Source organism: Schistocerca cancellata, chromosome 3 (genome assembly GCF_023864275.1).
Source record: "Schistocerca cancellata isolate TAMUIC-IGC-003103 chromosome 3, iqSchCanc2.1, whole genome shotgun sequence".
Lineage (NCBI taxonomy): Eukaryota > Metazoa > Arthropoda > Insecta > Orthoptera > Acrididae > Schistocerca > Schistocerca cancellata.
Genome location: NC_064628.1, coordinates 228,100,508 through 228,124,978, shown reverse-complemented (window position 1 = coordinate 228,124,978; position 24,471 = coordinate 228,100,508). Strand labels below are relative to the sequence as shown.

The 24,471-nt window shown below is 39.8% G+C and overlaps 1 protein-coding gene across 1 annotated transcript in view; it reads right to left on the bottom strand.

The window, feature by feature from the left end:
* The window catches only part of LOC126174856 (ubiquitin carboxyl-terminal hydrolase 5), a 166,475-nt gene that overhangs the window by 81,231 nt on the left and 60,773 nt on the right, over positions 1 to 24,471 (bottom strand). The window contains exons 6-7 of the mRNA XM_049921253.1: positions 15,557 to 15,702; positions 4,473 to 4,666 (exon numbers count right to left, since the gene is read on the bottom strand). Coding sequence (XP_049777210.1) covers positions 4,473 to 4,666; positions 15,557 to 15,702 — 340 coding nt within the window. The remainder of the gene's footprint in view (positions 1 to 4,472; positions 4,667 to 15,556; positions 15,703 to 24,471) is intronic.

Here is a 24,471-nt window from a genome sequence, read left to right as displayed (position 1 = left end):
CTACTGCTCCTCCGAACACACTCCGGTGTTGCATATCACGTTCAAGGTACTGCAGACCCACCTCCATGGGTGCGGTCATTAATGTACGCTTGTGCAGTGGTGCTCAACTCAAGGGTAAGCTGTTCAAATGCTGGCAGTCAAAAAATTTTCACTGCCAATATTGGTGGCAGGGGGGAGGAGAGGTGGTGGTATGAAGTTCCTGATCAGCAGGACTTTGTGGCTATGTTCTAGATTAAATACCAAATCTCTCCATAGTTTCTCATGAAGTGAGGGCTTGTGACACTGTTGACAGTAATTCGTCTGTCGGCTGGCGATGTTAAGCTTGGTGGTCCCCTTGGCACTATTTGCAACAAGTAGACTGCTGGCACTGGGTTTCACTCTCACACTCACACCCTCCCTCCCTTTCCCCCTCCTTCTCCCCCTCATCGTTACAGAACACAAGAATTAAACAAATATTGTAACAGAGCATGTTGTAAAAAAACAAACAAAGATACTGCAGATCACAAACTTGCCTTGTGTGCATCATGAGCAAATTAATAATTTCTCTTTTCTGGTTCTGATGATTCGGAAATGTGTGCACGTATTGGTCTATGCAGGTCTGTTTTTGACATGACCAAGCTCTCACCATTCCACATAACCAGCTGTTGAACCTTTTCTACCTCCAAAATAAATTTAATGTTAGCATGGAAACCATTCAAATGTCTTAGCAAGTCATCAGGCTGTTCCACAACATGGCTCTACACAAGGAAAATGTTTTCATATCTCTACAACACAACGCTGAGTTGCAGACAGGCATAATCAACAAGACTTCTAAAATTTTAGCAGTCCTCTTCCTTGTATTTGTCTGCAACTCACCGCATCCTCTATGTGGTGAGTAGCACTCTATCCTTTCCAAGTTGTTGTTATTTCATCCTGGATTGTTTGAACATACCACGCTTTAGGTTTACAGGGTGCTAAGTCCAGTGACTAGTCTTGAAATTCTCCAAGAAGAAAGTGGATTTGTTTGCTAGGGAAAACTGTTAAATTCGAAGTGCTCTGTAAAGTTCTGTGATTTGAGACTGAACTAGTGGAGCTGTTCAAAACTGGTTTTGGGAAAGTGACGAGCAATGAAGGAGAATTATGAAAGCATCAAAAACAAAATCTAAAATACATAATTATAAGACCCTAAACTTAGGACAAATGAAGACAAAATCGATAGAAGGGCTGCAAAATGTCTCATAGGAATTACAAGGATGAAGTAAAAAAATAAATAGAACAAGGCTGAGAACAAACACTGAAACCAATTAAGACTGTGCAGTAACATGACCGACTAATTACAGAAAACTAAGCATGAAGATTGTAGTACACTACAGACCATGACAAATGAGTACGGTATGAAGAGCCATGGAGATTTAAATCTAAAATCCAATTGTTTTAAGAAGGTTAAATAACTAATAAAATGAAAGCAAAATAATGTATAGGGAAAGTTACTCTTAAGCTCGGTCACTAAATGCAAAGCTGGAGCCAAAATTATGGCAACAGTACTGAACTGTGACTTTTATAATCCAAATTCCAGAGTGCTATACTTTGTTCATCATATGAATAAACCTGACGCAAACAGACACAAATTCAATAATTGGTCAGCAGCTGTAGCACATGTACACTGATCCGTAGCATATGTACACTGGTGGTGTTACGCTCTTTGAAGTAGGTTGTATTTATGTATTAAATACATTATCACTATGTTACTGTAAATGAAATAGATATTACTTTGTATTAACAGCCAATGTTTTTATTAATTATACTTCAGCTACATAGTTTAATTAAAATATCATGTGCAGTCACAGTTTCTGCAAATGCTAGTTCTGATCTGTCAGTCATACTGTTCAATGTCCTGCGAACATGGCTGACAGTGCTTCCTGCTCCACAGTGAAACGGTGAGAAACAAGTTGCTGTTCATGTTTTGCACAGGATTACAGAGAAAAATCTTCTGTGAAGTTTTTCGAGAAACTGTATTTACTACAAGTAAGGTGTTTTTGTAAATGAGACGTGTGGCTTAATCGGTAGCACTGGAGGATGTTAATCAGGTATACTATAGATCGCTGGTTCAAATCTTGCTGTGTGGTCTTTACTTTTTTATGTTCAGTTTGGATACCTGTACCATTTAAATATAAAATTCATCAAATATATGCTGATTAACATATCGAACCATAATTTTTTTAATAAAAACTGCACTACTACTTGTTTCTAACTACACATCACATGCAATATTCCAGTTTCATTGCAAATATAAATTCTTAATTATCGATACTATGTAAAATATTATTAACAAAGGTGTTTTAATTAAGAAATCACAACATAAATTTCTGGGAAAAAATGTGAAATAAATTTCTCTTTACTTTGACTATGTCCATTGTTTTATATCACAGATGGGGTCTCAAACCACCAAGAGTGATAAACATAATAGAAACATGGAAAACAATAATTTTAATGGCACTGGGCACAAATGTTTCATTTTTACAGCTTGTAATATACCACTGCAATCTGAACCCAACAGAACTGATCTGGGGGCAAGTTACAGGATTTGTCATGAGAAGTAACTAGACATTTAAGCTGCCAGATGTACTGAAATTAATGCACAAAGCTTTGTCACACATCATTGTCAAATGCTGGTGGGATGCAGAAACACCCGTCTTAAAATAAGAGGAGAAAATGCGGTGCTTGGATGGTTTTGGGCAGTCTGATATTGATTACCCCATTATCAATGAAGCAGATAACAGTTCCGGTACTTGTATTGAAATGTATTTCTCAGAAACCGATATGGAAAGAGTTCAGAGACTACCAAATGACAGTAATACCTTCTGTGGCTTCAAAATTTAACTATATGGTGAAATCCTTGCAATACGCATTTCCATCGCACACAGCTCATGTGGAAAAATTACCCAGTGTTTACGTTAGGAATTTTCATCACACATATTATGTTAGCTAAGAACAAGAGCATCTTATTTTTTTCATGTAGTCCTCTAGGAAACATATTGCCAAAGTCTTGTCATATAGTATATCATTACTATTAAAAATTAAATGACATTCAAAACTGTTTTATTTCTCTGCTCATCTCTCCACATCTTAAAGTTAAATGTGGCAGTAGCACTGTTGTCTCATATTATCACCAAGCCAAAGTGCGTGCAATGCACAGCATAAAACGTATCCTTATTATTGTACTTGACATCTACATCTACATTCACATCTACATTTATACTCCACAAGCCACCCAATAGTTTGTGGCGGAGGGCACTTTACATGCCACTGTCATTACCTCCCTTTCCTGTTCCAGTCGCGTATGGTTTGCGGGAAGAACGACTGCCAGAAAGCCTCCGTGCATGCTCGAATCTCTCTAATTTTACATTCGTGATCTCCTCGGGAGGTATAAGTAGGGGGAAGCAATATATTCGATACCTCATCCAGAAACGCACCCTCTCGAAACCTGGACAGCAAGCTACACCGCGATGCAGAGCCCCTCTCTTGCAGAGTCTGCCACTTGAGTTTGCTAAACAGCTCCGGAACGCTATCACGCCTACCAAATAACCCTGTGATGAAATGCACCGCTCTTCTTTGGATCTTCTCTATCTTCTCTGTCAACCCAACCTGGTATGGATCCCACACTGATGAGCAATACTCAAATATAGGTTGAATGAGTGTTGATGGACTACATTTTCTAAGGACTCTCCCAATGAATCTCAACCTGGCACCCGACTTACCAACAATTAATTTTATATGATCATTTCACTTCAAATCGTTCTGTACGCATACTCCCAGATATTTTACAGAAGTAACTGCTTTCAGTGTTTGTTCCGCTATCATATAATCATACAATAAAGGATCCTTCTTTCTATGTATTCGCAATACATTACATTTGTCTATGTTAAGGGTCAGTTGCCACTCCCTGCACCAAGTGCCTATCCGCTGCAAATCTTCCTGCATTTCACTGGAATTTTCTAATGCTGCAACCTCTTTGTATACTACAGCATCACCGACGAAAAGCCAAATGGAACTACCGACACTATCTACTAGGTCATTTATATATATTATGAAAAGCAATGGTCCCATAACACTCTCTTGTGGCACGCCAGAGGTTACTTTGTCTGTAGACATCTCTCCATTGAGAACAACATGCTGTGTTCTGTTTGCTAAAAACTCTTCAATCCAGCCACACAGCTGGTCTGATATTCCGTAGGCTCTTACTTTGTTTATCAGGCGACAGTGCGGCACTGTATCGATTGCGCCCTAGACAGCTTCGTTTCTGCTAAGTGAATCGAAATCCAACAAAATTCCAACAAATGCAAAAAAAATACATAGTGTAATGTTTATTCTTATGATAGTTGCATATTTCAGGCAACCAATAAAGAGATGTAAAAACTGAGCCAACTTCAAACTTTTTAACGTACTTGAATAAAAGAAATAAATAAGTAATATTAACATTAGGGCACGTATACCTTTTAGTAAAGTCTGGAATCGAGAATACAACTTGCATCACACTGTTTAGATAGCAAGAGTTTCCAAGATTCACGAGTCCCGTGTATCCTGGGCCATACAGTGGTTGAAGTTTACTGCCAGCTTCTTGCAAAGCATTCCATTCACCTACTCTTTGATTCAAATCCAATTCTAATTCAACCATTGACTTGTCCGTCTGAAAGAAAAGAAAAAAATCTGAAAGCTGCCAATAACTTAACTGAACATTTATGTGAAATGCAGACCACAGTGGAATAATCAAAATTATTGAATACAAAACATAAGCAATGTTTACTTAATGTAATAGTGTTGTATCAGGGGACTGTGCATAACTTTCACTCTTTTGTAGTTTAAATAATGACAGTATTTAGAATAAGTGTAGTCACTGGGATAAAGATACTTGGGGGAATGAAGAAAAAAACAGCTTTAAAAATGAACTAACAATGTGAATTAATAACGATGAATTTATGATACATTCTTGTATATTCATTTCCATGTGTCCAAAAATGTGTTTTGCATTCAGAATGTTTGTCCCAGATTGTTCACCGGACAGAAGTCAAGGACTGTCAGAAGGGCCACATAACCTATAACTTTAAATCAAACAATATTTTCAATTACAGTAAGAACATTAGGTCGTAGCAGCAACAGGTATATTACAATTCAAGGTGACAATGACAAATCTGCTTATCATTTCAGAAAGTATATTTGTTTAGAAAGTCAACTTGTATGACAAACAATGGAAAATCCAGGATGGAATGTAACGAGAAGGAAAGTTGCTACTCACCATATAGCAGAGATGCCGAGTTGTGATAGGCACAATAAAAAGATTCACACAATCATAGCTTTCGGCCATTAAGGCCTTTGTCAGCAGTAGACACACATACACACACGCACACGCACACTCACGCAGGTGCAACTTGCACACACGTCTGCAGTCTCAGAGAGCTGAAACTACACTGCCAGCAACAGCACCAGTGCATGATGGGAGTGGCGACTGGGTGGGTGGGTGTAAGGAGGAGGCTGGGGTGGAGAGGGGGAGGGATAGTATGGTGGGAGTGGCGGACATTGAAGTGTTGCAGTCTAGATGCAGGGCAGGAGAGAAGGTGCGGAGGGGGGAGGGGGTAACGGAAAGGAGAGAAATAAAAATAAAAGAAATTAAAAGACTGGGTGTGGCAGTGAAATGACGGCTGTGTAGTGCTGGAATGCGAACGGGGGAGGGGGGCTGGATGGGTGAGGACAGCGACTAACGAAGGTTGAGGCCAGGAGGGTTACGGAAACGTAGGATGTACTGCAGGGAAAGTTCCCACCCGCGCAATTCCCACCAACACCAGCTTTTCTGAATTGGCAGGTTCCCGTAACCCTCCTGGCCTCAACTTTCGTTAGTCACTGTCCTCACTCATCCAGCCCCCTCCCTGTTCCCATTCCAGCACTACACAGCCTCATTTCACCGCCACACCCAGTCTTTTAATTTCTTTTATTTTTATTTCTCTCCTTTCTGCTACTTACCCCCTTACCCCTCCGCACCTTCTGTCCCACCCTCCGTCTAAACTGCAACACTTCACTGTCCACCACTCCCACCATACTATCCCTTCCCCTCCCCACCCCAGCCCCCTCCTTACCCCCACCCAGTCGCCACTCCCATCATACACTGATGCTGCTGCTCGCAGTGTAGTTTCAGCTCTCTAAGACTGCAGACGTGTGTGCAAGTTGCGCTTGCGTAAGTATGCTTGTGTATATGTGTGTCTACTGCTGACAAAGGCCTTAATGGCCGAAAGCTATGATTGTGTGAATCTTTTTATTGTGAGTATCGCAACTTCGCTATATGGTGAGTAGCAACTTTCCTTCTCTCAACTTGTATGACAGGCAGAGATAATGGACTAGTTTATTTTAGTGGTCATGGTTATTATATATGACAATATTGCATGCAAATTATCCAGTTAATAAGTAATTTAAAGCAAATAAAATGGTATTTTTAATAAGATAATATGAAAAGGGAGTATCTTATTCGTGATTAATACCTTAGCCTCGTAAAATAAAGGTATCCCATTTTACCTATTATAGTTAAAAGTATCTTTTATGTTAAATTTTTCCACAAATAGTAAGTCTTAGTTCAAAACTGGTATGTAATGCCATAAGCCAGTTAAAAAAACATTTTTAACAATATCTCATTCATACCTGTATGATTAGTATGGGTTGAGAAAAAGAGATGTTGACTTAAGAAATAATATAAATCATCATCCTACCATGGTGATGTTTTAACTATCTCCCGGAAAAATCTTGCACTGCCTTTCTTCACAGTTCAGTAAGTCAAATTAATAAACACACTGAAAAATCTTTTCTAATTATAATGGTCAGTCCCACAGAGTAAGAATATCAAACACTGCATTTTCTCTACTAGAAACTGTGTCATACTACGGCTAATTGTTGATAACTCTTTCATGTCTTATTATTGTTTACTCCACTGATAATAATACACAGTTAAAGTTATTCCATAATCTTATTCCGATTTCAATAGAAGATTCCAAACAGATGACAATTTTATCACGAGTAAGGTAGAGCTGGCTGCAACCCTTGAGAACTTTTCAATGTTGGATTAGAAGGGTGCACGAGAAAGTTGAAACAGCGGCAAATAGTAGGATAGTTGTGTAACAGAATGAATGTTATTTTCTTAGTTTCGAATGCATAAGAATGCAAGTTGTTCTCCACTGCAGTGAATTTCTGCAAATCAGAAAATGCAACAAATAGTTCCCTTACAGAATTAGATACATTAGATGAGTGCCAGATGTTATATGTTTCTGTGAAACTGTAAGTGATAGCGTTTCCTACACGATTTCTCAATCTGGTGATCATCTGATTCATGTCCACAGTCGGGTACGGCTAAACCAGTTGGACAGAAGTTATGTTTGATTTAAAGAAAAACCTAAGTAATGGCGAAACCTGTTTTCTTAACCCTACGAAGTGTAAATACAAACATATTAAATCTTTTATATCAGAGAATGGAAATTTAAAGGATGAAAATGACTTTCTTTTATCTATAATTACTTTGAGGAACAGCTAGCTTGAAGTTGTGTTATATATGGAGTGTTATTTCCACAATATTTTAAGCTTCTGTACTTTACTTGGCACAAGAGAAAATAACAACTGTGTTGTAAATTTTATAGCATGTTTAACAGAGCAAGATGCAAACAGGATTTATATCCATACAGTTTTTGTAAAAAGATAATGTTAGTAACATCTTCACACTTTTAACATTACTTGAGGGCTCCAAGTACCCAACCTCATTTATTTTATACCCAAAACTTGAAATTTCAGAATTTTATGTGAAGGATAATATTCTGAGTCAACAGGAACAGCATCATCTAAAGCGAATACATCACAAGTTGCATCTACGTATGTCTTGGCGAGGCATCTACTTCTCTAAAAAGTGAACTTGCTGTACTGAAAAGCAGATATCAAAATATTAAAAATTTCAGGAGGTCTAAAGAATGAATGTGACTCAAGAAGAAATGAAAATTAAACAGGTGGAAAAGCTACACTCGCTATAATATAACCTCTCTACTGAACGTTTTTTCTTTTCTACTCCGTTCCAAAAGCAATATATATACTATATGTATACTCTGTAGATACGAAATCCCCAAGCTACATATTTCTACACCTTCTTATTCAATATGCAGTTTACAAGCTGTTGATAACAGTACGACTGGTTTGATGCAGCTGGAGAGCTAGTCTATCTTGTGCAATGCTCTTCACCTCCAAATCGCTACTGTAACCTACATACATTTTCCAGTTACATGTACAGAGGTAGGCCAGAAGTGAGAACCTGAAAATATTCAAATAACTTAACATGCAGTTTTGCCATTACATGGATCTGGAAATGTATTCTACGTTGAAAATAATGTTCCGTGATGTGCCAAATTACAATGCCATGAAAATACGGCATGTGATCATTGTTTTGCTTGTGGTTCTGGTGAATGCCACGGCATGTAAGCATGCTCTGATTTGCTGTTCCAACTTACTATCAAGGTGATACTGGTGTAAGCATCTGAGTCGTAATGGAGGATGCAACTGGATTCACGACTGAAGAACATGTTCTTAGCATAGGGTTGCATTAAAAGGAATGAATGTGTGAGACATTTAAGGAAATTAGGAAAAACCTTTTTTAATTGTTTCAAAAAAGTCCCAACAGAGGCTAATTGGAAAGAAAAGCCTTTGCAACAGGGTTGGTGACAGATCCACCATACACAGGAAGACCCAAGACATATGACAATGATGATGAAGTCATGTTTATAGAATTTGTAGACCTAGAGAAAGCTTTTCACAATGTTGACTGGAGTACTCTCTCTGAAACTCTGATGGCAGCAGGGATAAAATACAGAGAGCATAAGGCTACTTACAATTTGTACAGAAACCAGATGACAGTTATAAAGAGTCAAGGGGCATGAAAGAGAAACAGTTGTTGAGAAGGGAGTGACACAGGGTTGTAGCCTATCCCCAATGTTATTCAACCTGTACAATGAACCAGCAGTAAAGTAAACAAAAGAAAAATTTGGAGTACGGATTGAAGTTCAGGGAAAAGAAATAAAAACTTTGAGGTCTGCCAATGACATTGTAATTCTGTCAGAGACATCAAAAGATTTGGAAGAGCATTGGAATGTAACAGACAGTGTCTTGAAAGGAGAATATAAGATGAACATCAACAAAAGCACAATGAGGATAATGGAATGTAATCGAATTAAATCAGATGGTGCTGAGGGAATTAGATTAAGAAACGAGTCACTTGATAAACTTTGTTATTTGGGCAGCAAAATAACTAATGATGGACAAAGTAGAGACTGACAATGGCAAGAAAAGGCCTTTCTGAAGAAAAGAAATTTCTTAACATTGAATATATATTTAATGAGTTAGGAAGTCTTTTTTGAAAGTATGTGTATGGATTGTAGCCATGTATGGAAGTGAAATGTGGACAAAACGATTTAAACTAAACAAGAAGAGAATAGAAGTTTTTGAAATGTGGTGCTACAGAAGATGGCTGAAGATTAGATGGGTAGATCATGTAACTAATAAGGAAGTACTGAATAGAACTGGAGAGAGAAGAAATTTGTGGCACAGCCTAATCAGAAGGGATTGGTTAGTAGGACACATTCTGAGACATCAAAGGATCACCAATATGGTAATGGAGGGAAGTGTGGGGGGTAAAATCGTAGAGGGAGACCAAAAGATGAATACAGTACGCAAATTCAGAAGGATGTAGGTTGCAGTAGTTATTCAGAGATGAAGAGGCTTGCATAAGACAGAGCAGCATGGAGAGCTGCATCAAACTAGTCTATGCACTAAAGACAACAACGAAGTCACTGGGTGTCTAAAAGCATCATCACTTTGTTCACCAGAAAAATCGTCAAGGAAGCAGTCAGAGGAGATGAACATTCCTAGAACCTCCATGTGTCATCAGATGAAGGAAGGCAGTTTATGTTCATTTCGATCTGGTGGCATCAATGAATTACGTGATCATGATATTAATAATCAACATGATTTGTGTGAACAGTTACTTGCAGATTTTGCAAAATTAGCAGCTTGCTGTAAGGTTATGATGACAAATGAATATGATATGTATCTTAGCTCCCAGTCTTGAAATGTTCATATGTATGTAGAGCACATAATATTACCACCAACTTTCAAATCGCACAATGATCACCATTATAATATAAGGGAAATACTGAGGTGTCCAGACAGTCATTTTTCCCTCGTGCAATCCACAGGTGGAACAGAGAGGAGGGGCGTGGGGGAATATGACTTCGGCACCCTCCGCCACACACTGCTTGGTGGCTAGTGGAGTATATGTGTAGATGTAGATATCTGGGAGATAGACAACAATCATTATTATGAAGAAATTAACCAACACCCTCCTAATGTTATTTTCTGCACTGAGAATAATGGTCAGCATAGGAATAGAGTGTTTGAAATACGCAAGAAGTATGTACGAACATTTGTTTCTGCATTATTCCATTCATGTATTTATCTTTTTCTGTTAAATACAATTTCTGCTAGAGCTAGGGAGTCATTTCATGTTCCCGTACGCCTTTCATGTTGCTTCTTGTTTCAATATAACACCATTAAACATTTCCAATTATGACTTCTGGTCTACCCTGTATACAGTCAGTCAAGTTCAGTTTTCATCAAGCAAAGTTCCATGTCAGTCAGTCCTGGTTGTGCTTTCATAGATTAATATTCATACAGTCACTCACCGCAGAACTTTTGTCATGTTAAGTCACTTGCAAAAAGTTTTAATTGGACATTTATTAGGTATGCACCAACCATTAATGCCATTCTTGGTGAAATTTAGATTCATGGTAGTCAATGCAGGTTTAATGATCTGTTTTGTTACCAATGTGAAGTTTACCACATAAAAGCTATTCAGCATCAAAAAGGACAGTGAAAATAAATTTGCACAAACTTGAAAATCTACTTTGGTGGTTGGTCAGTTGATAGATTGTTGGAGTTAAAGGTACCAAAGTACAAGGCCATCTGTCCCTTCATCCTGTATGTATCAAATCAGGAAAAAACCTCAGAAGGACGATACAAAATACAAATCCTGGGAAGCCCAATTGTAAGTAAGATACAATAAGACAGAGATAAAATCAAGGAGAAGTAGGAGAGTGGATGAGAGGGGGTAAAGGTAGGCGAGCTGCTCCGCCGAGAATGCAGTTGAGGTCCCAAGGCCTGGGTATGTGGTGGGAGAAGCAGCCTCCGCATCCAATCAGCACCACCTCACTGTCCCTTACTCCAAGGAAACACGCAACACAGACAAGATAATAAAATTTTAGGAAAGATAAAATATTGAAAACAGCAAACATAAAAGAACAAGGAGAATAAAAAGGTGGGAAGGGTACTGGCTAGGCCATGCCAGACTGCTGAGCAAGGGCCACCATGGGTCTCCTGAGCCAGATCAGGTGAGGCGTGCCCCTCCAACACCACAGGTGATCAATGAGACTGAAATTTCCCACCTCTCAGAGACGTGCAGAAAAAACCTTTGCTGGTGAAATGTAAAACCAAATCAGCTACTTTGGCATTGTCCATTAACACCAGAGGTAGTGTGTCAGAAAGTTTAGGATATTGCTGCAAAACAGCCAAATCTGGACAGTCTAGCAGGACGTGGGCCACCGTCAGGCAGACACCACATCAGCAGTAAGGTGGGTCCTCATGTTGAAGAATATGGCTGTGGGTCAGCCAAGTGTGGCCAATGCATAGCTGTCAAAGGAGAGTGGATTCCCCGTAAGAAGCATGAAGGGAACACTCCCACATGGTCGTTGTCTCCTTTATTGCCCTCAGTTTGTTTGGAGAGTCTAGGGTGAACCATTCTGAGTTCCAGACATCCAAGAATTGATGATGTAGAGTAAACCAAATGTCCAGTTGTGGAACCCCAAATCCACAATTGGTATCTTAGTAGTCAACTTTGCCAAGTGGTCAGCATGTTCGTTGCCCGAGAACCCAAAACGTCCAGGAGTCCAAACACAGACAACTGGTTGTCCAGCTTGATGGAGGTCAGAAAGAAGATCCTGGATAGTCGTGACTAATGAGTGATGAAGGTAGCACTAGTCTATAGCCTGAAGATTCCTTAGAGAGTCGCTGCAGATTACAAGCATGTTGCTGGTGTAAGAACGAGAATGGCTAAAGGCCCGTTCAATGGCCACCAATTCAGCAGAGACGACACTGCACCCATTTGGTAAGGAGCATAGGTCACTGTACCCTGCATATGCGTATGCAAATCTGGTTCGTCCGTCCATCGATCACCAAGTCATCAGTGTATACCACTTCTGAATTTGGAAATGCATCGAAGGAGCCTGGAACAGATGGTAAAACACCACGGGGTCAACTGAATCTTTCAGTCCAAAGGGCAAATCGTGACAGATCCAAGGTCGTGGTACAAGCCATGGGGGCGTACATGACTGCTCCCAAACAAGTGGTGACAGTGGGGGAAGCTGAAGTTCAGAGTAGAGACACTGTAGCCAAGCTGCAATTGTGACCCCAGTTCTGGGTCTCTGTTGATTCCCATAATCAAGAAGGGATAGTCATTAGCAGTTGCTTCATGTTATGATAAAATTTTAAATAGCTTTTCACAATACCACTGAAATAGTTTTGGTTTGTCTGCCATCTGGACAGCATCTGACCGATGTCAACATCTTATTTATGTCTTCTTCGACCTATGAAAGACTTATGACATGGTGGCACCACATCCTCTCCACCTCACATGAGTGGGGTCTCCATATGCCTTGTCAGGCAAAAATCCCTGCTCTCATTTCAATACTAAAAATGCCCCCCCCCCCCCCCCCCCCCTGCACAGTCTTCCAATACTACATCTGTATCTATCCTGTCCCACTATGTACACCCACATTCCCACAGGCAGCACTGTCACCTTCCCCCACTCACTCCCTGCTATGTTTCCCTCTCCCCCTGCAAGCATCTTCATTACCCTATTAACCAAACCAGCTAGACCGCTGCCAACACCAGACACAGACACAGTCAGGCCTTAGTATCCAAAGATAGTGACCATGTGTGTAAATTGTTCTTACATGAATGTGTGGGAGTTTTCTACTTCTGAACGACTTTGTCCGAAAAGTGAAATATTTCTAGCATTCTTTCCATTGTGCGTGTCTGCAACTCAATGCCTTGTCTATGTGATGCGTAGCAATCTATCCTTTTTTTATATATTCATACTACTTACTTATCGCGAATGGACCCAGAAGGATCACGCAAAGCTTTCTGACGTCGTTTCTTCCATACTTCTTTCATTCGTTCTCCATGTTTTCTTTTTCTTTCTTCTGTCCATTTTGTTCCTGGTCTCTTTAGTGCTTCCTTCTCCGACAATACAACCCACTTTTCCACCTTATTTCTAAAAGTTTTTCTATCTTTGACATCTTTAAGTTCAATATTTGCTTTTTGTAAATCTAATTTTACTTGGCTAATCCATGGTGTTGTTGATTTGACTTCTTCTATGTAAGTGAGAATTCTGTTGGTGAGTCGTGTGGGGGGAAGTCTAGTGACATGTCCATAAAATTTTAATCTTCGCCTTCTTATGTCTGCTGCCAGGTTTGATATAGTTTCTGTGGTTCTTCTTGATTGTATCCGGTATCCTTCTTCTGTTAATTTTGGACCTAAAATCTTTCTCATAATTGTGCGTTCTTCTTTTAGTTTATATATATATATATAGAAGGAAACATTCCATGAAGGAAAAATATACCTAAAAACAAAGATGATGTGACTTACCAAATGAAAGTGCTGGCAGGTTGACAGACACACAAACGAACACAAACATACACACAAAATTCAAGCTTTCGCAACAAACTGTTGCCTCATCAGGAAAGAGGGAAGGAGAGGGAAAGACGAAAGGATGTGGGTTTTAAGGGAGAGGGTAAGGGGTCATTCCAGTCCCGGGAGCGGAAAGACTTACCTTATGGGGAAAAAAGGACGGGTATACACTCGCACACACACACATATCCATCCACACATATACAGACACAAGCCAGATCTGGTATGAAAAAAGGCGAAAAAGTGTTGGTTAAGTTGATCCTGTGGTGAACTTGGGTTGGTAGACAGCGATGTGCAAAAAGGTTAGGTGGTTGTGTTGCCGCTAAATCACGTTAAAGGACGGAGAAATTTGGGGAAATTTCGAGAAAATTTCGAAAAAACGTATTAAAGGAGTGGTGTTGTGGTGAAAGATTACGAAAATGGGGCTAACAATTGTAGAAATAATGACGTTAAAACCTATGGGGAGCGGCTAAAATGATCAGTGATGTGCGAAAAACGGAAGTGGAAATAAAATTAAAGTTATTAGAATTGGCCGAAATGGTTGTTAAATACGTGAAAGCAGCTGTTATTGAACTAGAAACGGTGGATTTTATAGCAGCGGTAGTGTTGAAAGCGGAAAATAAAATTTTTTGGTTATGGTTGGGGAGTGGGTTACGTATTGTTGAGCATATATAGGCGGCATAAAATTGTATAGTAGATTACGGTAAAAGGGGAAGGTGAATACAAAGTGAAACTACTGGTAAAAACAGAAAGAGAAAATAAAGAGAAAAAAGAGAAATAAGACGACAGGAAAGATTTCGAAATGCAAAGGCGACAATAACAAACGTAATTGTTGGGTTCAAATTAATGATATGGTTATAATAGAAGGAAACATTCCATGAAGGAAAAATATACCTAAAAACAAAGATGATGTGACTTACCAAATGAAAGTGCTGGCAGGTCGACAGACACACAAACGAACACAAACACACACACAAAATTCAAGCTTTCGCAACAAACTGTTGCCTCATCAGGAAAGAGGGAAGGAGAGGGAAAGACGAAAGGATGTGGGTTTTAAGGGAGAGGGTAAGGAGTCATTCCAGTCCCGGGAGCGGAAAGACTTACCTTAGGGGGAAAAAAGGACGGGTATACACTCGCACACACACACATATCCATCCACACATATCCATCCACACATATACAGACACAAGCAGACTCCCTTAAAACCCACATCCTTTCGTCTTTCCCTCTCCTTCCTTCTTTCCTGACGAAGCAACCGTTTGTTGCGAAAGCTTGAATTTTGTGTGTATGTTTGTGTGTCTATTGACCTGCCAGCACTTTTGTTTGGTAAGTCTCATCATCTTTCTGGAGTCATTCCAATCCCGGGAGCGGAAAGACTTACCTTAGGGGGAAAAAAGGACAGGTATACACTCGCGCGCACACACACACATATCCATCTGGACATACACAGACAAGCAGATGTTTATACACTATTCGTAATAAATGTGCTGTGTTTTAAATGCACTGTGTTTCCCAAACTATTTTAGATGTAAATGTGGACACCAAAAATCTCAACAAGTACTGCAGACAATCTGAGGTATCTAGAAAGAAATAAAATTTAACAAGAAGAAACCTTAAGAGCTGCTTCATTTCACTATCACAAGGGTCTCTGAAATTCAGAAATCTCACCAACTTTATAATTTCCTTAACATATAATGTACACATACAAATGATCATCTGAGATGAAATCAAGTGAATATCTTCAAATTAAAAGTATCATGCATACCTTCTCCATGTGGGCAATATTAATGCCAAAATGAGCCAAATGCTGTGCAAGATTGGGATCTTCAACCATATCATCTTCATCATAGCTGAAGACATCTGCTTTTCCTTCCTTTGTTATTGTTCCAAGCTTCACTGCCAGGGGATAGTCTGAACGTACCGTACAACAAAAAAATCAACATAAAAATCAAAGCATAATATTTATTTAGATGTCCATATTTATAAAGGCAATAAAGGTCTGAATAGTATCTTGTTACTCAAATGAAGCAATGCGTATCTGCATATAAATTACAATACAAATTTTAAAATGTGACCCGAAAGAATAGGAACTGAAATCACAGTTAAATATTTTGTCAACTAGTTTAACAAATTAGCATTTTGACTAACATTACCATGAGCAATAACTACCTCATGTACTTAATACTGATGTGTATGATAATTATTTAGGGAAGTTTATTTATTAAATGAAATGATGCTGTTTGGACCTGTGACAAAAATCTCGGATTAGATTATAAAAACCAGTGCCTTAACAAAATGCTATTTTATAAAAATTTTGGCTTTGCAGTCATCATGAGATCCAATTATTACAGCAGCAAAACTCTGTGGTATCTTATTACGTGTCTTCAAACTTCGGAACAGTCACTGTGCAACACATTTTAGAAGATTGCAATTCCTTGAAGTTATAATTCAAGCAATAACCAGCCTTTTCCTATGAAGGTTATCACAGGCAAATAAGCAAATCTGACACTGTAGCTGGAAAATTAATCAACCTGTGTAGCAGAAAACCGATGAGTCAGAAGCAGAAAACAGTGACTTTTTCCTTATAATTTTATGAACAAAGCACCAACTAGCTCACATACTTTTATTGTAAGAACTGGTTTTTGCTGAAATGAGCCATCCTGTGATCGTAAGCATGCAGAAGATTGTCTTCACAGTTTAGATCTGAATTTGTTGGATGTAAGGTCCACCAGTTATGCAAAACACGATTTTTCCAAGTTCCCAAACATGTTTCAGCACCTCTGTGCCATCACCAGTGGGTTCCTGTTTTATTTAATCTGTGATTTGAACATTTTTAAAAAATGATTACAAAATTATGTCGATATTTAATTCAAACAACAATTCATTCCTTTTCAATAGTACCTTCAAACTCTGTTTGCATGGTTTTTGAGGACCACTTGTGTATTATTTATTACAGGTAGCTTGTCATCTGCAACCAAAAAGATGATGATGAGAAATTTTGTTGGGAGTTAACCTATCATTTTATGCACTAAAACTTAATTTAGTGTGTCGTGATATTTCGCACCTATATTCGTTGTTACTTACGCTGTTGTGTGGCAAGACCTTTTTTATCTCAGCATCGTGGTGAGGTGTTACGAAGCACACAAACATAACACATATTTTCACAAAATAAAGCCATAAAAGCACTTTTCACTTCACCAAAACACACTGTAATTGTGGTGGTTGTGTGTCCCATGTCCCAAACCAGTCAGTGTACATTTGGTCACCACTGAGTTAGGCACCAAATTTGAATTTTGTTTGCATTTTTTCTATGTGTGTGTGTGCTTCTTAGCTAATTGTGTAGCCTTTTACATGGTGTTCCTTTTGTGTGTAAAATGGTGAGTCTTTGCAGAGTGTAGTGTATCAATTTATTGTGTGGGTGTGTGTGTATGTGTATATACACTCCTGGAAATGGAAAAAAGAACATATTGACACCGGTGTGTCAGACCCACCATACTTGCTCCGGACACTGCGAGAGGGCTGTACAAGCAATGATCACACGCATGGCACAGCGGACACACCAGGAACCACGGTGTTGGCCGTCGAATGGCGCTAGCTGCGCAGCATTTGTGCACCGCCGCCGTCAGTGTCAGCCAGTTTGCCGTGGCATACGGAGCTCCATCACAGTCTTTAACACTGGTAGCATGCCGCAACAGCGTGGACGTGAACCGTATGTGCAGTTGACGGACTTTGAGCGAGGGCGTATAGTGGGCATGCGGGAGGCCGTGTGGACGTACTGCCGAATTGCTCAACACGTGGGGCGTGAGGTCTCCACAGTACATCGATGTTGTCGCCAGTGGTCGGCGGAAGGTGCACGTGCCCGTCGACCTGGGACCGGACCGCAGCGATGCACGGATGCACGCCAAGGCCGTAGGATCCTACGCAGTGCCGTAGGGGACCGCACCGCCACTTCCCAGCAAATTAGGGACACTGTTGCTCCTGGGGTATCGGCGAGGACCATTCGCAACCGTCTCCATGAAGCTGGGCTACGGTCCCGCTCACCGTTAGGCCGTCTTCCGCTCACGCCCCAACATCGTGCAGCCCGCCTCCAGTGGTGTCGCGACAGGCGTGAATGGAGGGACGAATGGAGACGTGTAGTCTTCAGCGATGAGAGTCACTTCTGCCTTGGTGCCAATGATGGTCGTATGCGTGTTTGGCGCCGTGCAGGTGAGCGCCACAATCAGGACTGCATACGACCGAGGCACACAGGGCCAACACCCGGCATCATGGTGTGGGGAGCGATCTCCTACACTGGCCGTACACCACTGGTGATCGTCGAGGGGACACTGAATAGTGCACGGTACATCCAAACCGTCATCGAACCCATCGTTCTACCATTCCTAGACCGGCAAGGGAACTTGCTGTTTCAACAGGACAATGCACGTCCGCATGTATCCCGTGCCACCCAACGTGCTCTAGAAGGTGTAAGTCAACTACCCTGGCCAGCAAGATCTCCGGATATGTCCCCCATTGAGCATGTTTGGGACTGGATGAAGCGTCGTCTCACGCGGTCTGCACGTCCAGCACGAACGCTGGTCCAACTGAGGCGCCAGGTGGAAATGGCATGGCAAGCCGTTCCACAGGACTACATCCAGCATCTCTACGATCGTCTCCATGGGAGAATAGCAGCCTGCATTGCTGCGAAAGGTGGATATACACTGTACTAGTGCCGACATTGTGCATGCTCTGTTGCCTGTGTCTATGTGCCTGTGGTTCTGTCAGTGTGATCATGTGATGTATCTGACCCCAGGAATGTGTCAATAAAGTTTCCCCTTCCTGGGACAATGAATTCACGGTGTTCTTATTTCAATTTCCAGGGGTGTATATATATAGACTTTTTAGCTGTTTGTGTTGTCTTTTTTGTGAAGTTCCTTTAATGTGTTAAATAGAGTGTCACTGCAGAGTGTAGTGTATCCATTTAAGACCTATTTCCCTTCTGCTATTGCCTTTGGTATGTGGAAGTTTTCCTCAATGGTCAGTTTGCTGTATAGGCTGTGTCTAGATTTTAGTGTTCTTAAGTCTGCTTCTATTGTAGTTGGGTGGTGATTGTGGGCTATTAGGTGGTCAGCAATTGTGCTATGGGAGCTGTTGCTTTTTAAAGCTCCGAGATGTTCAGAATATTAGGTTTTGATGTTTCTGCATGTGTGTCCTAGGTACACTGACTGGCAAGTGTTGCATGTGAGTTGATATATTTCTGATCAGTTAAATTTATCCGTGGGTGTTTCTTGTGTTCTGACCTTTTTCTGTGTTGTGCTCTCTGTCCTGTATCCTATTTGGAGTCCCTGTTTCTCTAATATGTTGCCTATTATGTGAACAATCTTGTTATTGTAGGTGAGTATGTGCCATTTCATTTTGTGTGTGTGGTCATTGTTTGTGTTCTGTGTTGGGTGAGAATGTGTGTGTGTGTGTGTGTGTGTGTGTGTGTGTGTGTGTGTGTGTGTGTGTGCGCGCGCGCGTGCATTTTTGTACAGTTTACATATTTTTTTATTTTAATTTGTCTACCATATGGTATCATAACCATTTTCTACCGCTATTTGTTTTATTGTGTTTAGTTCTTGTGTGTAGTTCTGTTTGTTCATGGGTGTTCTGTTTAATCTATGGGGTATGAATCTGAAGTTTGCTTGCTTATGTGTCAATGGGTGGTTCGATAGTTCGTGAATGGTGGTGCTTGTGGTTGTCGGTTTCCTGAATATTGTGAAATTGTGTGTGTTGTTTGTTTTATGTATACTGAGATCTACAAAATGTAGGGTGGTGTTGGCTTCTGTTTCTACTGTGGAGTTAATTTTTGGGTGTAAGGTGTTTATTTCATTGTGTAGCTGTTCTATTTGTGCATGTGGTTCATCAGTCAGGCATATTATGTTATCGACAAAACGGTATCAGTATATGACTTTGTAGTTTTTTGGTTTTATTATGTGTCTGAAGATCATCTTCTCCAGGTTGTTCATAAACATGTTAGCTAGGAGGCCACTAATTGGTGATCCCATTGGCAGTCCTTCATGTTGAGAATAAAATTCTTTGTTGAACACATCATAATTTTGTGATGTTATGGTTGTTATTTAATTGATGCGTGTGTCCAATGTGTTTTCTTGTTGTTTTAATCTTTGTGTGATGATGTTGATTGTTTCATTTACTGGAATACAAGTGTACATTGATGTGCTTTCAAATGGTATGAGGGTTGCTGTGTCTGCTATGCGTATGTTCTTGATTCTGTCGATTAATTCCTTAGAGTTTTCCAGGTTCCTGTTATCAAAAATGTGCAATGTTTTTTAGTAATGTGTGTGTGTGCGTATGTATGTTGTCCTAGGTGGTAGGATGGAGCATTTCTGAAGTTGATGACAGGCCTTAATGGGATATTATCCTTGTAAACCCTTTGGTAGGGAATTTAGGGCAGGTGCTTTTTCTGTGTCATCCTTTTTACCTGGTCTTTTGAGAATGTATTTTTGATGTTTTTCAGTGTCTGTTGAAAGTTTTTCAATGTTTGTTGAAAGTTTTACTGGTCCTTGCTACTTGGGTCACTGGTCAGTTTTGTGATGTTATTGTCTTTGAGAAAATCTAGTGTTTTTTCTAAGTATTCTTTTTCATCCATAATTACAGCAATATTCCCTTTATTTGCTCTTGTTACTGTGGCATTATTCTGTTTTAATTTTTGTTTTAGCTTGTTGGCTGTGATTTCCTCTGATGTTCTATTATTAGAAATAATGGTGGATTTGTGCGTTCTGATTATCCATTTTATTTCCGCAGCTACTAATTCTCTTGTCAAGTTTGCATTAAAATTTGGTGTGCTCAGTCTTTTTTTGTTCCTTTATAATGTGTTCTGATTCTGTTATGAGGTTTTCTATTGTTCTGTGTTATATTTTTGTGTTAATGTAGTGTTTTGGCCCTTTTTCTAGTAGGCTCTTTCCTTGTTTGGTAAGATTTATGTCAGTTAGGTTAATGATGCTGTCATGGAATTTATATTGTTGGTTGTGATTGGTTTCAGTGGGTGTGTTTTTGCTGTTAGTTATTCTGTTGAGTTTTCTGTTTCGTTTCTCCTGTTTTTCTTGCATTACTTTCTGTACGTATGCTTTTTCTCTCTCTGTAATTTCCAAAATGTGAACTGGTATTGTAAATTTGCTGGCCAATTCTAAATGTGTTTCATAAAGTTCAGTGTTGAATGATTGCTTTTTAGCATACAATTCCCTAATCTCTTGCTTTAGCCGCATAATCACCACTTCTCTTTCACTTTCTTTGGTGCAGATGACATGCTATTCACAGAGTTTTTGATATAGTCTGGAATTATATTATCAGCTAGGCAATTTTTATTAAACTTTATATTGAGAGTTGTCTTCTGTAGCTTCATTAAGGTGTTTCTGTATTTGATGTAAAGCTTGCTGGGGAATGCCTGGCTGGGCGACAAAACAGTCGTCATTTGGATTTTCAACTCCTTGTGTTTACCGTGTTTGCAGTTAAATTTGTTGGATGTAAGGTCCGCCAGTTAATAAATAATATACGGGTCCTGAAAAACCATGCAAACTGAGTGTGAAGGTAATAATGAAAAGAAAAGAATTGTTGTTTGAACTAAATATCCACATAATTTTGTAATCATTTAGTAAAAATGTTCACATTACAGATTAAATTATACAGAAACCCACTGTTGATGCCACAGAGGTGTTGAAACATGTTTGGGAACTTGGCAAAATGGTTTTTTGCATAACTGCTAACATATTTATGAACAACCTGGAGAACATGATTTTCAGACACATAATAAAACCAAAAAACTACAAAGTCATATACTGGTACCACGATGTCGATGACATAATATGCCTGACTGATGAACCACATACACACATAGAACAGCTACACAATGAAATGAACACCTTACACCCAAAAATTAACTTCACATTAGAAACAGAAACTAACACCACCCTACATTTTCCACATCTCACCATACATAAACAGACAACACACACAACTTCGCAATATTCAAGAAACCGACAACCACAAGCACCACCATTCACAACCTATCGAACCACCCACTGACACATAAGCAAGCAAACTTCAGATTCATTCTCCAGAACACCCATGAACAAACAGAATTACAAACAAGAACTAAACACAATAAACGAAATAGCAGTAGAAAATGGTTATGATACCCATATGGTAGTTAAATTAAATAAAAAAATATGTAAACAGTAAAAAAATGAACATACTACTCACAGACACCAAATCAAAAGAAAAGTTTCAGGGTGAAATATCGAAGGCATTCAACATAAAAACAGATGTAAGGCAAAGTGACTGCCTGTCTCCATTACTCTTTAACTGCATACTAGAGAAAATAGTAAGAGAATGGAACCAAAAACTAAAAGAAGAGAAGCTATCATCAATCACACTGGGAACTAAAAACAAAGGTATTGAAATTCACTGTTCAGCATTTGCATATGATTTTGCTATTCTTTCTGAAAACCTAACAAATGCTGGAATACAAATCAATCTCTTAGACGAAATAGCCAACAAAGCAGGTTTAAGAATACCAGTAGAAAAAACAAAATTTATGACAATTATAAAAAATGCTCCAGAATCGCTAGAAACATATATTGGCCAGATAAAGAGGGTACATAAATTTAAATATTTGGGAGAAATTATCCAAAAAAATGGCTTAGAAAAATTCGTTATAGAAGAAAGAGTACATAAAATGGAGAGCGCTTATGGAATAACTAGGAATGTCTACAACAAATGGGGTCTGTCTAAAAATTTGGAGATGCAGCACTACAACACAGAAGTAAAACAAGAATGTCTTTATGCATGTGAATGTTTAGTGCTGAACTCCAAATTACACAAACATTAAGTCCTAGAAAGAAGAATCATTCGAAAAATACTCTGACCACCAAAAAATACAGAGGTATGGAAATTAAAAAGCAATGAAGAAGTTTACCGCAACATAGAAAACATAAATGAAACACTACGAAAGAGGCGACTGCTATTTTTTGGATACTTATACAGGATGAACAGCAACAGGTTAACCGAACAGATTTTTACATCTTTGGGACAAGAAGTCAACATAGCCTGGATTCAAGAAGTTAGGAAAGATTTGGAAAGAAACAATATAAGTGAAAAAGATGCAATAGAAAGACAGAGTTTCAAGAGGAAAGTGTTAAAAATGGAAGGATTCCAAGGCAGGAGGGAGAAGAAGACAGGGTCAAAATGATCCGAGGAGAGAAAAAGGATACATAGTGATAAGATGAAAGAATACTGGAGGAAAAAGGAAGAACAACAATGAAGAAAGCATTGAAATTGGTGTGTCGTCCTTAGATGACCCAAATGAAAGTCTAAGAAGAAGAGCATACACCCCCCCCCCCCCCCCACACACACACACACAGTCCTCACCCAACACAGAACACAAACAATGACCACACACACACAACACACAAAACGAAATGGCACATACTCACCTACAATAACAAGATTGTTCACATAATAGGCAACATATTAAAGAAACAGGGACTCCAAATAGGATACAGGACAGAGAGCACAACACAGAAAAAGGTCAGAACACAAGAAACACCCACGGATAAATTTAACAGATCAGGAATATATGAACTCACATGCAACACTTGCCAGTCAGCGTACATAGGACACACATGCAGAAACTTCAAAACCTAATATTCTGAACATCTCAGAGCTTTAAAAAGCAACAGCTCCCATAGCACAATTGCTGACCACCTAATAGCCCACAATCACCACCCAACTACAATAGAAGCAGACTGAAGAACACTAAAATCTAGACACAGCCTATACAGCAAACTGACCATTGAGGAAAACTTCCACATACCGAAGGCAACAGCAGAAGGGAAATAGGTCTTAAATGGATACACTACACTCAGTAGAGACACACTTTTTACACACAAAAGGAACACCATGTAAAAGGCTACACAATTAGCTAACAAGTGCGCGCGCGCACACACGCGCGCGCGCGCACACACGCGCGCGCGCGCACACACGCGCGCGCGCGCACACACGCGCGCGCGCGCACACACGCGCGCGCGCGCACACACGCGCGCGCGCGCACACACGCGCGCGCGCGCACACACGCGCGCGCGCGCACACGCGCGCACACACGCGCGCGCGCGCACACACGCGCGCGCGCGCACACGCGCGCACACACGCGCGCGCGCGCACACGCGCGCACACACGCGCGCGACACACACACACACACACACACACACACACACAACAGAAAAAATGCAAACAAAATTCAAATTTGGTGCCAAACTCAGTGGTGACCATATGTACACTGACTGGGCTGGGACATGGGACACACAACCACCACAATTACAGTGTGTTTGATGCTGCGATGAAAAAGGTCTTGCCACACAACAACGTAAGTAACAATGAATATAGATGCGAAATATCATGACAAACTAAATTACGTTTTAGTGCATAAAATGATAGGTTAACTCCTAACAAAATTTCTCATCAACACCATTTTGGTTGTAGATTACAAGCTACCTGTAATAAATAATATACAGGTGGTCCAGAGGTACTAACAAAAAGAAACGAATATCCACATAATTTTGTAATCATTTAGTAAAAATGTTCACATTACAGATTAAATAAAACAGAACTCCACTGATTATGCCACAGAGGTCCTGAAACACGTTTCGA